This window comes from Acanthisitta chloris, unplaced genomic scaffold (genome assembly GCF_000695815.1).
Source record: "Acanthisitta chloris isolate BGI_N310 unplaced genomic scaffold, ASM69581v1 scaffold35677, whole genome shotgun sequence".
NCBI classification, from domain to species: domain Eukaryota; kingdom Metazoa; phylum Chordata; class Aves; order Passeriformes; family Acanthisittidae; genus Acanthisitta; species Acanthisitta chloris.
The window spans coordinates 18-12,492 of record NW_008683785.1 but is presented as its reverse complement, the minus strand read 5'-3'; the positions used below and the strand labels follow the sequence as shown (position 1 = coordinate 12,492).

At 38.0% G+C, this 12,475-nt stretch overlaps 1 protein-coding gene across 1 annotated transcript; it reads left to right on the top strand.

Moving 5' to 3' along the window:
• Nucleotides 1-1,896: 1,896 nt before the first annotated feature.
• Nucleotides 1,897-12,232, top strand: TIAL1 (TIA1 cytotoxic granule-associated RNA binding protein-like 1). The gene is made up of 11 exons (XM_009079070.1): nucleotides 1,897-1,987; nucleotides 5,240-5,389; nucleotides 5,677-5,731; nucleotides 6,032-6,119; nucleotides 7,959-8,034; nucleotides 9,193-9,301; nucleotides 9,578-9,673; nucleotides 9,763-9,847; nucleotides 10,107-10,230; nucleotides 10,706-10,845; nucleotides 11,846-12,232. The coding sequence occupies exons 1-11, from the start codon at nucleotides 1,976-1,978 to the stop codon at nucleotides 11,961-11,963; spliced, it is 1,053 nt and encodes a 350-aa protein (XP_009077318.1). The 5' UTR covers nucleotides 1,897-1,975; the 3' UTR covers nucleotides 11,964-12,232.
• The last annotated feature ends 243 nt before the right edge of the window (nucleotides 12,233-12,475 follow it).

Sequence of the window (12,475 nt, the reverse complement as noted above, 5' to 3'; positions counted from 1 at the left end):
ATAATGTTAATAGGACTTCACTGTGTTTAATTTCGTGTCAGTGCTAGTGTACAGGGGCTTATGTCAGTGTGCTCTGAAGGCACAGCAGTGATGTTCTGCAGCACATGAAGGAAACAAGTGCTAGTAATAAGTTCACAGCACTACTCACCCTTTAGGTGGGAATTCCTACTGGTGATTATGTTTTCCATCTGATTTTAGTAGTATCTGCACAGGTTAATATTTCCACTTACAGCTATTAGTGATTTACAGTTTAATCTTGGTGAATTATTAACAAAATTAGTTAATATTTCAGAAAGAAGCTATGGATAAATGTTTAACTGCTAAGTTTTCAGAAAACTTAAAAGGGAACTGAGAAGTGAGTGAGATGGACAGTTTGTCCTGAAAGGAATCTTACAGGATTCTGCAGCTTATAACGTCTCTACTGAAATGCTTCATAACAGCACAGACTTCTGTTAATGACTTCTGTTGATTCATACACACTTAGTAAGAAATATGAAAGATTTTAATGGTCATTTCGATGCTCAGGTGATTTGATATATATAATAGTCTCACTCTGGATCTTGTGTAGCACTGAAGTCCTGACTGAGAGAGTGCAGAACTGTTGGATAGTTGTTGAAAAAAAATTACATAAACAAACATCTGTTGATAACACTGTGTGGTGTTCGGATGAAAACAAACAGTGCCCATTTTAATTTTGCAGAAGGCAGATGAAAGTCCACTTGCCAAACACAGAAATTGCTTCCCAAAAGTTTTAAGGGGATGCCTGTTCCAGCAGTGTCAGTGCACACCTCTTCAGCTCACTCAAAAGTGGTCTGTGCATAGACTAAGAAATGCTGGTTCACATTTATGCTCACTGAGGTGTATTAACAGCTCAGACTGTTTACTGCATTATGACATTCTATAATCAGAGTAAAGTGAACAAAATGTATATTCTTTCAACACCTAAAGCACAAAAAGTTGTGCTCATCTTATTGGTTACATTTGGATACTTTATGCCTTGACAGGCTTACCTGTAAAGGTGGTGAATGTCCCTCTGCTGAGGGCTTTTAACATCTGGTGCTGTGACAAACCTTTCTCTTTACTCATCACTTTGTTCCCAATTTGATTACAAATTAGCCACTTTCTGAAAAAAATTAGTCTTGCATTCATGGTTTTCTCAGCTATCTTTGTGACCTGGTAAATGTAGTGCTCTTATTTAAACTTGATGGGTATTTCAAAACTCAGAATTACTTGTCAAGTTGTGCAAATAAAAAGTAATGGAGAAGTATGGGTGATACTAAAATACCAGTGCCAGAACTCTGGGGAGTAGTACAGAGGTGGTAGCTGTTGAGAGAGATGCTGCACAGAGCCTTCCTGTGGCAGAATGCTGCATAAATTGCTGTGTGTGTTGGTGAGTGGGCTGGTTTCCCAAATGTTCAGGGAAACAGGAGAGTGGAGTTGGTTGCTTGCAAGGCAGCACAGTTTGTCCCATAGCTGCTCCTGAGCTCATGGGAGTTAGATGTGGGTTCACACCAAATTCAGAAGTACTCTGGATTAGATGCTCAGTGGGAAGTGAAACTTAAAATATCTGTGCCCAATTGGTTGTTTGTTCTACCCAATGTGCTTGAGCAATCTTCTTCTTCATGCTTTTGCCATTTCTCTGCCAAGGAAATGGTTGGCACTAGATACTGGTGTCCATCATGTTCTCGGTTGTGTGGCCAACTTTGTAATTTGGAAACCATATGGATGCTGCATTAAAGCTATATGAAATCATTCGTAACTTCTGCCTTTGGAATACCTGGGGTGTGAAAGGGAGCTTTTTCATTGTCATATAGGATTTTTAAGTTGTAATTGCATTTTAAAAGGTGACATTTCTGGTTTACAATGTTGTTTTTTTGTTTCCTTGTGTAGCTATGTAGGAAACCTCTCCAGAGACGTGACTGAAGTTCTCATACTTCAGTTATTCAGCCAGATTGGACCATGCAAAAGCTGTAAAATGATAACAGAGGTAAGGCCTTCCACATCCGGGGGGGGAGCAAATGTATTGTAAATTTATCCTAAGTCATCCAAAATAAATGGAGTTGAGGATTTCTTTTGACATTACTGGTAGTGGGTTTGTTTGGGTCGGTTGTGTTTGGCTTTGGGGATAACTCTAGCAGGAGAGACTTGTTGTGTGCAGGGCTGTGCTTTAGTCTGTAACCCCTGCATACCTTTTATCAGCTGATGCTGATCCCACTTAATTTCAAAGATTGTTGCCTCCTCTTTGCAAAACCTCATTGTTCTGTGATCAGAAACCTTATTGTTTCAAGTGTTATTCATGGCTATTTAGTATATTTTGCACTTTATTTGAACATAAGCCTCAATAATTCTTTTTGCTCTTGAATAAATGCTTCTTCACTATGGATGAAAAGTAACAAATCCTTCAAAATAAGTTTGGCTTTTCCTGAGCCTCTTCTGTGCCAGTGCAAATAGTTCTTGTCTGCTCCTGTCTGTTCTTGAATTAATTTTTTATTGAAACAAAGTGGCAGTTTCCATAGTGTTCCAGATAAGGTCTTTTGTGCAAAGTGTGGGTAAGTATTCATACTTTATTCTCTCCACTCTGGTATGTTTAGGGTTGGTAGAAATTTCTGTGAGCTTGTTGACCCATCCTAGGCAACTTCTTGCTCCATGGTATTTTTCCTTCCTAGTGCATTTATAAGTGATACACTTGGGGCAGGTAGGGACTAATGGAAACTTCTGGTTGGTTTATTCTTTGGTCCTTCAACTCTGGTTTCTGTATACTCTTTCTACTTTTTGCTACTTCTTGTGCTTCCTGCTACCTTGTAATTACAGATTTCCTGAGGACAGTCACGTTAGGTTTTTTGTCAAGATCTTTAATGAAAGTGCTAAAAGATAAGTCCTGCAACCAGACTTCTTCAGGAACACTACTAGTAACTCCTCTGTGGTCTTCTTTCCCTGTTAGTGTGGCACACACCTCTTTTGTTTGGTTGGGTTTACCTCCTTATCCACTTGCTGCTTATTTGATCACTCTCATCTTTGGACTAACCATTTCCCATATGACACTTAGCTCTGCAATATTTCCTCTAAGTTTCTGGAAGAAAGGTAACAGAAGGCTGACAGAGCACAGTTGTTGGTTTTCTCTGAAGAAACAGTTTTGATTGTCATATTCTCTACAGAAATAAGGTGCTGCTGCTCCAGCCTGTGGCTGATTGAGAGCTGTTTGTGTGAGTTTCCTTCCTCAAGAACCAGATGAGAAATTCTAACACTCATTTTACCTTGATTGAGGCTTTGTGGGTGTAAGATTTTACATAAATGAGACATCTTTATGAAATAAGGGGATAAACAAAAACTTCTGGCAGCTCTGTTCAGTCATACAGGGGAGTGCTCTGGGCTGACCTCAGCACCTGTCACCAAGCAGTCAGTGAGTGCAGGTTGGGTTCTGCAGCTACAGCCCTTGTGACTGCCAGAGTACCTGTCCATACTGTCCATCCCTCTAGCCAGGGTGCTGTCAACTTCTCATAGGAATAGAGTCATGTTTAAGTGGTTCTTATATTGTTATTGCCATTGTTATTGCCACCATCGGCCAAGTCTGTACCTGAATGCTCTAAAGACATTTGAGTTATTTTTCCCCCATATTTATCCAGATGTATCATCTCATTCTTTTTCATTTGTAGAATAGGTGACATGAGCATGTCAAGGGTTTAGAGATTTCAAGTGTTTATTTTGGGGTGTATGATACTGAGAGGTGGTGGAACAGCTCTTGCAAGTAGTTTGAACACCTAAAGATCTGAGTGTCTGCAGAAGAGATTCTTCTCATGTTCAGATCTTTGTGCTAAAGAAGACCTCCCTACAATCTGAAAGTAAAATTGCACTTCAGTTGAAGCATAAACTGCACTAAATCTGCTGAGGAGGCCTTAAATAGGCTTCCCAAGGTAGTGTGGGAAGAGGGGTGAATTAAGGCTTCCTGTTTTGGGACATCTGAGGTGAGTTTGCTTATAGAGAACTTCATGACTGTTTACTGAAACTCTTTTTCTGTGATCTCAGATACTTTTTCTCTCAACTGTTCATTGTGCATCAGGTAGAGACACTTAGTACTGACAGTGTGGAGATGGATAACTTCAGACTACTTGATCATTTAAAGTATATGATCAATTCATCTCTTGCATCTCAATAGTTTCCCTTGTTCAGAGGTAGACAGAACTGTGTTTGAAGATGTACAATCCAGTTTTAGGGGAAGAATTAGTTTCTTCATGTTAGTGTGTATGAGTTGTCAGGAGCTAAGAGTGGCCTCTTGCAGTATTACTGTTTAACTTGTGTTAGAGCTGTTCTGCCTGGCAGTGGGGGAGGTTGGTAGGTAAGAATATTGATGCCAGAGCAGTTTCTGTATGTGCTAGACCCTTCCCTGTCCATGTCAGAAGTAATTTGTTCAGTTTGATAATAGCATTCATCATCTTTTGGCCCATGTAGGTGCAGAGTAGTTAGTGGAGATGTTTTGGTGTAGTGCTCTGGTTTTTGTGCTCATTGCATCTTTGAGGTAGATCAAGTCCAGTGTTAAAGTTGGCATTCTACTCATCATTTCCACTTGATCAGCTTTTCAGAAAACTCTTATGTTCTTTGCACTTTATCCTCTGGTACATTTAGTACTCCAGTGATCTCTGTCAGTATTTTTAAAGGTGGTTTGGTAGGCCATCCTACAAAAACAGGTTGTACTCAAGGTTTAACAGGGTTAGCAGTCAATTGATTAATATCTCTTTGCCTCAGACTATTTTGAGTTCTTTTAAAAAGTTACTTCCCAGTGGTTGGGTATGGCATTTGTCACTTGAGACCGAGAATATGCAGCTGCGGGGTTGCTGTTTGCTTGTGATTTTCAGTCAAATAAAAGAGAAGGCTTCTTAAGGAGAACGAGAGAAAATTGGTGAAAATGTACCTGGGGAACAAACCTTTCAAGCTTTAAGTACATACATGAGGCAGTTGACCAGTTTTGTTCTTCTCCCTATTCTCCCTTTTTGTTTTCGCCCCCATCCATCCAGTCTGGTGATCACTTCTCTGGTAGCTGAATTATTTTTAGGTCAGTAAACTTGCAGTGAGCCCTCACTCTGATTAAACTATCCTTCAGAAATTACAAGACCTTTAATAAAAACTCCCATCTGAATAATTCTTGCATTGAAGTTAATGTCAAAGGCTATTTCATAAATCTGATGCAAATCATTCTTAAAGTTTCTAGCTATAAGTAATATATTTTCCTGGATTTTCTTCTCAGCAACCCGATAGCAGAAGGGTCAACTCTTCTGTTGGATTTTCTGTTTTGCAGCATACAAGCAATGACCCTTATTGCTTTGTGGAATTTTATGAACACAGAGATGCAGCTGCTGCATTAGCTGCTATGAATGGGAGAAAAATTTTGGGAAAGGTAAGTTGCTTATATTGTCATTTCAGATTTAAAGAATTTAGATTTGTGTGAGAATATTATATTGATGTTTACCAAGATAGATATTGATAGAATAATATTTTTACAGCATTGATTTTTTAAAAATGTCTTGTTTAGGAAGTGTATCATTTGTGATGTTCTAATAATAACAACAGTGTTTTGTATTGAGTGATGATTTGTAAACATTGACAGTTATAACCCACCCTTGACTGAACTTAAAAAATGTGAGAATTTTGTGAATTTATACTAAATCTTATACTTGTTTTCAGGAGGTCAAAGTAAACTGGGCAACAACACCAAGTAGCCAGAAAAAAGATACATCCAGTAAGTAATGTAATGCCACAGTTATCACTTCTACACAACATGGTAATACTTTGTCATAAATGCCTTTAAACATAACTTTTCTCCTTCCCACCTCGTGTTTAATAGAGTTTTGCAAACTAATTCTTCTGTTTCTGCTTTGCAACTGGGGAAACTGGAGTGGACAGATTAAATTGCTGCTGCTCATCCAATGGAATCCTGAGTGTTCCTCGTTCCCAGTGCTGTGTGCAGAGCAGCACTTTCTCAGGAGTTGAAACTTGAGATAGCAGTTAAATATTTGATTAGTAAATTATTTATTTTCAGATCACTTCCATGTGTTTGTTGGGGATTTAAGTCCAGAAATAACAACAGAAGACATCAAGTCAGCATTTGCTCCTTTTGGTAAAATATCGTAAGTATCATCATAAACATTTCCAATATCAGTCAGAAAATAGAGTAGTGAGAGTTTGTTTCTAAGTTGAAATGTTATTTCTTATTTATTGAGACAATTTTTCTGCTGTTCACTTTGCTTTGGTGGGTGGATGTAAAGGGGTTTGTGTCTCAGTATCTCTCTGGGTTGTAAATGCAGTGATGTCATTGTGCTCTGGTTTGCTGAAAGCTTTTCATCTAATTTATGTGCTAATATCCTTCAACTTTTTATCAAACTTTAATTACTGTTTCTAAGTGTGACTTTTGGGTGTTGAGAACGTGTACAGAGTAGTGACTTGACAACTAGTATATGTTGTGTCCTGGGCAATTGGAATATAATTTTGTGAAAAGCTAGTTAATAACTTGTGAATGTTTTGAAAAAAGATAATACTTATGAGAATCAAATCTACTCTTTTTTGGCTGATAATGGGTTCAATGAAGGTTATCATACCTAAATGAAAGAACGGTGGCTTTACAATATGTGCACATTTCTGCCAGTTAAGAGAATGTTTCTCTAAACTTCTCATAGACAATCAAGGTGATCTAAGTCACCTGATGTTCTAACTGAACTTACTTAACATGACCAAAATCCTTGGGAGTGCTAAAGTATAAATGTCCTTAAGAGTATTGCTAAAAAAAAAAAAAAAAGTCTGTTGATCAGTTTACCTTGATAAAAATCTTTCAAAGAGTTGTACATGGAGGTTTTTGTGCTACTTTACAGGATAATATTTCTAAGACCAAAGTTCTTATTTTTCTCTTGTTCTGTACGCATATTTTTAAATGAATCATAAATCTGATTTCTTACCTCTGCTGTTTTGTTTACTTTGCTTTTTGTCTCTTAATGTGGTAAGTAGTACTGTTTTAAAAATCAATTTAAAGAGAATAATTCAGGTTTCTGTTTCTCGATCTATATTTATACCTGAGACCTGCAGTTTTTCTAAGTCCAAGTCACAATTAAAAGTAATAGCATTCTGGTTATTTTGCAGAATTGCTCATAAGAATGGACAGGATCTTGAAGGCTAACTGCAAGGAACTGTGCACACTGGAACTCAGTTGTAGATTTTTTCTCATTTCTATTTATTCTTATACATTATTTATATATACATATTTTAGTATTTACATTTTAACATTCTATATTCAGTGCAGTTCTATATTTCCAATCATTTTAACTTACTCACTAAAATTTCTGTGTAAATTTGTTGTTTTCGTACTGGTGTGCTTAGCATTGTTGTTAGTTTTATTCTCCTTTCTTAAATTTCTGAAAATGTCAATTTTTCAAAATTTACAGCTACCCAAACTCCAAAATGATGGTAGAGAATTGACCAAGAAAAATAAAGAAATCTGTTAACAGGCCATGTATGCCTTTTAATTCCTATTTTTTCCTCTTTTTCGATTTTTTTAATATTTCATATATTTTGTATCACTAGGCAGAAGACATTTAACTATTTAGAAAATGCATGGTAAATTAGATAGAATTGTTGCAGTAATTTATAGAACAGTAAACCTTAGAGGACCCTAGACAATAGATTATTAGAAAAGGAAACTTTATTTCTCTTATACTTCCAATTTGAACATTCTAGTTATAGCCAGTATAGGTTATGTGGATAGGTTGCATGTTTATTACATGTTATTTTTTTTGTCCTACTGCTTTTTTCTAACAGGTAAAGGAGCAATAGGGAGAGTTCAGGAATGACTGTAGTTTTAGGGCTAACTGAATTTATAAGAAAAAATTATGCTCACAATACAGTGTGTGTGGTTCCTTTTAGTTTTTATTTTGCAGGTTATTAATATTGCCCTCATATAGCTGTGCTTCTCTTCACAGGGATGCACGGGTAGTCAAAGATATGGCAACTGGAAAGTCAAAAGGCTATGGTTTTGTATCTTTTTATAACAAACTGGTGAGTAGGCGGTGTAGATTTAAAATAATTGCCTGTTTTCCACTTCTGCTTTTGCCTGTTTGTGTTTGCTGTTTATTATCACCCTCTACAACTCCCTGACAGGAGGTTGGAGTCAGGTGGGGGTTGGTCTCTTCTCCCAGGCAACCAGCAGCAGGACAAGAGGGCACAGACTCAAGCTCTCCCCGGGGAGGGTTAGGTTGGATGTTAGGAAGAGATTTTTTTTACAGAGAGAGTGATCAGGCATTGGAATGTGTTGCCCAGGGAGGTGGTGGATTCACCATCCCTGGAGATTTTCAAGCTGAGACTGGATGTGGCACTTAGTGCCATGGTCTAGTGACCACGGTAGGGTTGGACTTGATGATCTTGGAGGCCTTTTCCAACCTGGATGATTCTGTGATTCTATTAGACTTTACCAAGGGAAATCAATTTGCACCTATGTGCCTAGAAGTATGTTTAGGACAATATGGGAAAACTTTGTAAATTCTTTTCCTTTAATACTTTGTGTAGAAAAACCAAACACAGTTGAAGGAAACTTAAATACTCAATCTGTACCTCAGCGTTACAGTTTCTTTGTAACTTCCATTCAACCCTCCTAAAACTTAGAGTTTTTCTACCTGAACTTGACCTGTTGAGTGCACAGTAAGATTCTGGAAAAAACAAACCAACCACATTTAGATCTTACACACTGTCCTTAGCAAACACCTACTGCATGGTGTAAACTGTACTTGGATTACATCCGAGGCATTTTCAAGGGAGATTTTGATGGTTCAAGTATTTTGACTTTGCACTTTTTCAGGCAGCTTTTGAGTATCGTGATACAGATGCTTGTATAATACACATGGTACAGATGTGTGTGTGTATGTGTATATATATGTGGCATATATACAGGTAATATATGTGTGATTGCAGTTGGCTCCAGCTTTTGTGTAGAAAATGAGTGGAAGGTTGTGAGGGCCTTCTCTGTAACTTCTTGCCTTCATGTTAGTTAATTCTGTTAATTTTTGGCGGCTTGTTGTCATTGTTCAGAATTTCACACACTTTTTAGTCCTGTTACTGCTTCTGTCAACAGAATTAGCTGACAGCCAAGACATTCTTTGAAATAGACTTGTCCATGCTTCTTGTTTGGCAGTGTTATAACCTTTATTTCAATCTCTTCAGGATGCAGAAAATGCTATTGTACACATGGGAGGGCAATGGTTGGGAGGTCGTCAGATCAGAACTAACTGGGCAACGCGGAAACCACCAGCCCCCAAAAGTACACAAGAAAGTAAGACCTCCGTGTGCTGCTGTGCTGTTTGCTTGCATGTCACTGTTCAGGGAGAGATAAAACATAAGCCACTGAAATGACGTATCTAACTTGCCTTCCATATCTTAAATAATAGTTTTTTTGTCTATTATATCAATGTAGTTATAGCACTGTTGGTCTGTTATAAAATATTGAGTGTGTTTGCGTGTGAAATTCATACTTGTGTATGAGGTAAGTGGGTGGGACTCTGGGGTTACTGTCAGCCCACTGCTGACCACCAGCCTTCTCTCTTCTTAGATAACACAAAACAGTTGAGATTTGAAGATGTAGTAAATCAGTCAAGTCCAAAAAATTGTACTGTGTACTGTGGAGGAATTGCCTCTGGGCTAACAGGTAGGAGTTGTTTTATTGCTCTTCTTTTTTTACTGAAAGCTTTTTGGACACTAAGACAGTGACTAATTCAAAAATATTTTATGTTGTAGATCAACTTATGAGACAGACTTTTTCACCTTTTGGACAGATTATGGAAATAAGGGTGTTTCCAGAAAAAGGTTACTCATTTGTCAGGTATGGACAGAGAAAAGGGAAATCTGTGGGACTGTTCGTGTGGTAGTGCTTCAGCTTTCTGTAATTTCACTTGATTGAATTCTCCTGTTCATGGAGTAACCTGGAATTTGTAAAAGTGGCCATCAATGTTTTTACCTGAGATGAATGTTTATGAAAGCAGATTTTCTCTGGATTTCCTGTGTGTACGGAGTCACTGATTTTTAACAATCAGGTGGAAGTGCTGTATAGCATAACACGAGTTTGTTTTTACATTCTTCAGATTTTCAACCCATGAAAGTGCAGCACATGCTATTGTTTCAGTTAATGGAACCACAATTGAAGGACATGTTGTTAAATGTTATTGGGGTAAAGAATCCCCTGACATGACTAAAAACTTCCAACAGGTAACTGTGCTTCCTTTTCTTTGTGTTACAAAAGCAATTGTGTATCTACCTGTAATGCCTTCCCAGTTGTAATAGCTAAATTTTGTGGTGGAGTTCTTATGAAATTCCATGTTCTGTCTCAGTTATGTTCCAGTTGTTCATCAAATTGGGCTAGTGATTTTGATGGAATATCTGTTACTGTCTGCTGGATATGATCCAAGATAGGGAGAAACTTTGAGGTAATTCCGATTCTTGCTGTTTCTCTAACTGCAGACTAGGTGACTCTCCAACTAGATACTATTTGGTATTTCAAGTATACACAAATGTATTTCTCAGTAAAAGGATATAATTAAGTCAGTGATATCTTATTCTTTTGATCTCATTATTGCTTGTTTTAGCCCTGTGGTTGCTAGAGCCAAAATTTTGCCTTCAGCAGCACAAATTCAACCCAATCCTTACCTGGAAACTGAAGTACAGTGGGTTATTCTCTCCCCAGGTGGATTACAGTCAGTGGGGGCAGTGGAGCCAAGTATATGGAAACCCACAGCAGTATGGGCAGTACATGGCTAACGGGTGGCAAGTACCATCGTACGGAATGTATGGCCAAGCGTGGAATCAACAGGGTTTTGGAGTAGAGTGAGTAATTGCATTGAATGTTTTTCACTATGCCAAGAATGCTGTGTCTCATTTGGTTCAAAGATTGCACAAGGTTTCCAACCCTAGGTGGACTCCTATGTGCTAAAAGCTTATTCTAGTGATTTCCACAGAGCAGATACTGACTGGGGTGAGTCGCTCTGACTTCTGCTCGGTCGCATTTCATGTGCGTGCGTGAAGGCGCAAAGGCCACCTGGTATGGTGGAGTCTCAGATGGTCATCCTGTCTGATACCTAAAGGTATCTCTTGAGGAGAGCCTGGACATGCACTTAGTGCCATGGTCTAGTTGACATGGTGGTGTTAGGTCACAGGTTGGACTTGATTCTCTCAGAGGTCTTTTCCAACCTGACTGATTCTGTGATTCTGAGGTGTTCTGGATTCTGACTTGAGGTGGTAAGTGCTGGAGAGTCTGAGCCAAAGACCCTGGGTATTTGCCTAAAGAGGGAGAGGAAACTGCATACAGACACTTTAACTGCTGCAGTTTCAGAATTGATCTCTTGAAGACTGAAGTTTTCCCAAGAACTTTTAACATACTTGTAAAGTAACTTTCTTTGTTTACCTAGTTCTTCATTATTTGATGCTGATTCAACATCTTAAGCCCTGATAAACCAGTCACTAGTATTGCCCTGATAAACCAATCACTGGTATTGATGCCAGTGAGGCACTGGGTATTTTTTGCATGTCTGCATTGCTGTTGTTGACTTTCAGCCACCTGTGTGTACATGCTTTGGAGGTGGGTGCCCTATGCAACTAGTACCCAATGTTTGTGGGGCTTTTTTTCCCCCTTTGTTCTTAAAAAACTTCTGATATTTTCAAGAATCACATGTTGTAGCACTTAACCTGAATGACTCAAAGAGAAGAAGAAATTGTTCTATTTTGGCACAAGTAGTTGGGTCAGAAATATGTTTTTATGTTCTGTAGTATGTTGTCTAGTAAATTATTTTTTTTTCCCCTGTTTTTAACCATCCTGTTTCTTTTTAAGCCAATCTCCATCTGCTGCCTGGATGGGTGGATTTGGTGCTCAGCCTGCCCAGGGACAAGGTGCTCCTGTAATACCTAACCAAGCTGGATATGGTATGGCAAGTTACCAAACGCAGTGAGCTGGGACTCTGTTTAAAAGTGTGTATTTCAAGATAGGCTGCAGTTTCCAGTGACATTCTGAAGACTGGAATGTAGACAATGAAAAAAGAAAATATTTATTTTAAAAATGAAAATGTTTGGAACCTTTAGCACAGCTTTGCTTTGGTGAAGGACACAAATGTCTTCTAGTTCTGCCTTTTTAAGTTTTTGTTCATGATGGATATGAACATGTTTTTCTTTGTGTACAAAAATGAAAAATAAAGTCAATAAAGACAATTCTGACTACAAATTTTGATATAGTAGGAGAAATGGCTAATGAATTTGATCTTTAGGTTACCATTCCATTTTTTTTTTTTGGTTTTGTCTTCAGTGTTTTATATCATTGTGCTTTTAAGAGAAATGAGGTTGAAAAGCAGCAAGATGCTTTTAGTTGAACTCACATCCTGAAATAAACTGTGGACCAATCACTACAACCTGCAAGACAGTATTGAGTTTTCAAGAAACCTATGGGCATAGCTCAAAGTTATATGTA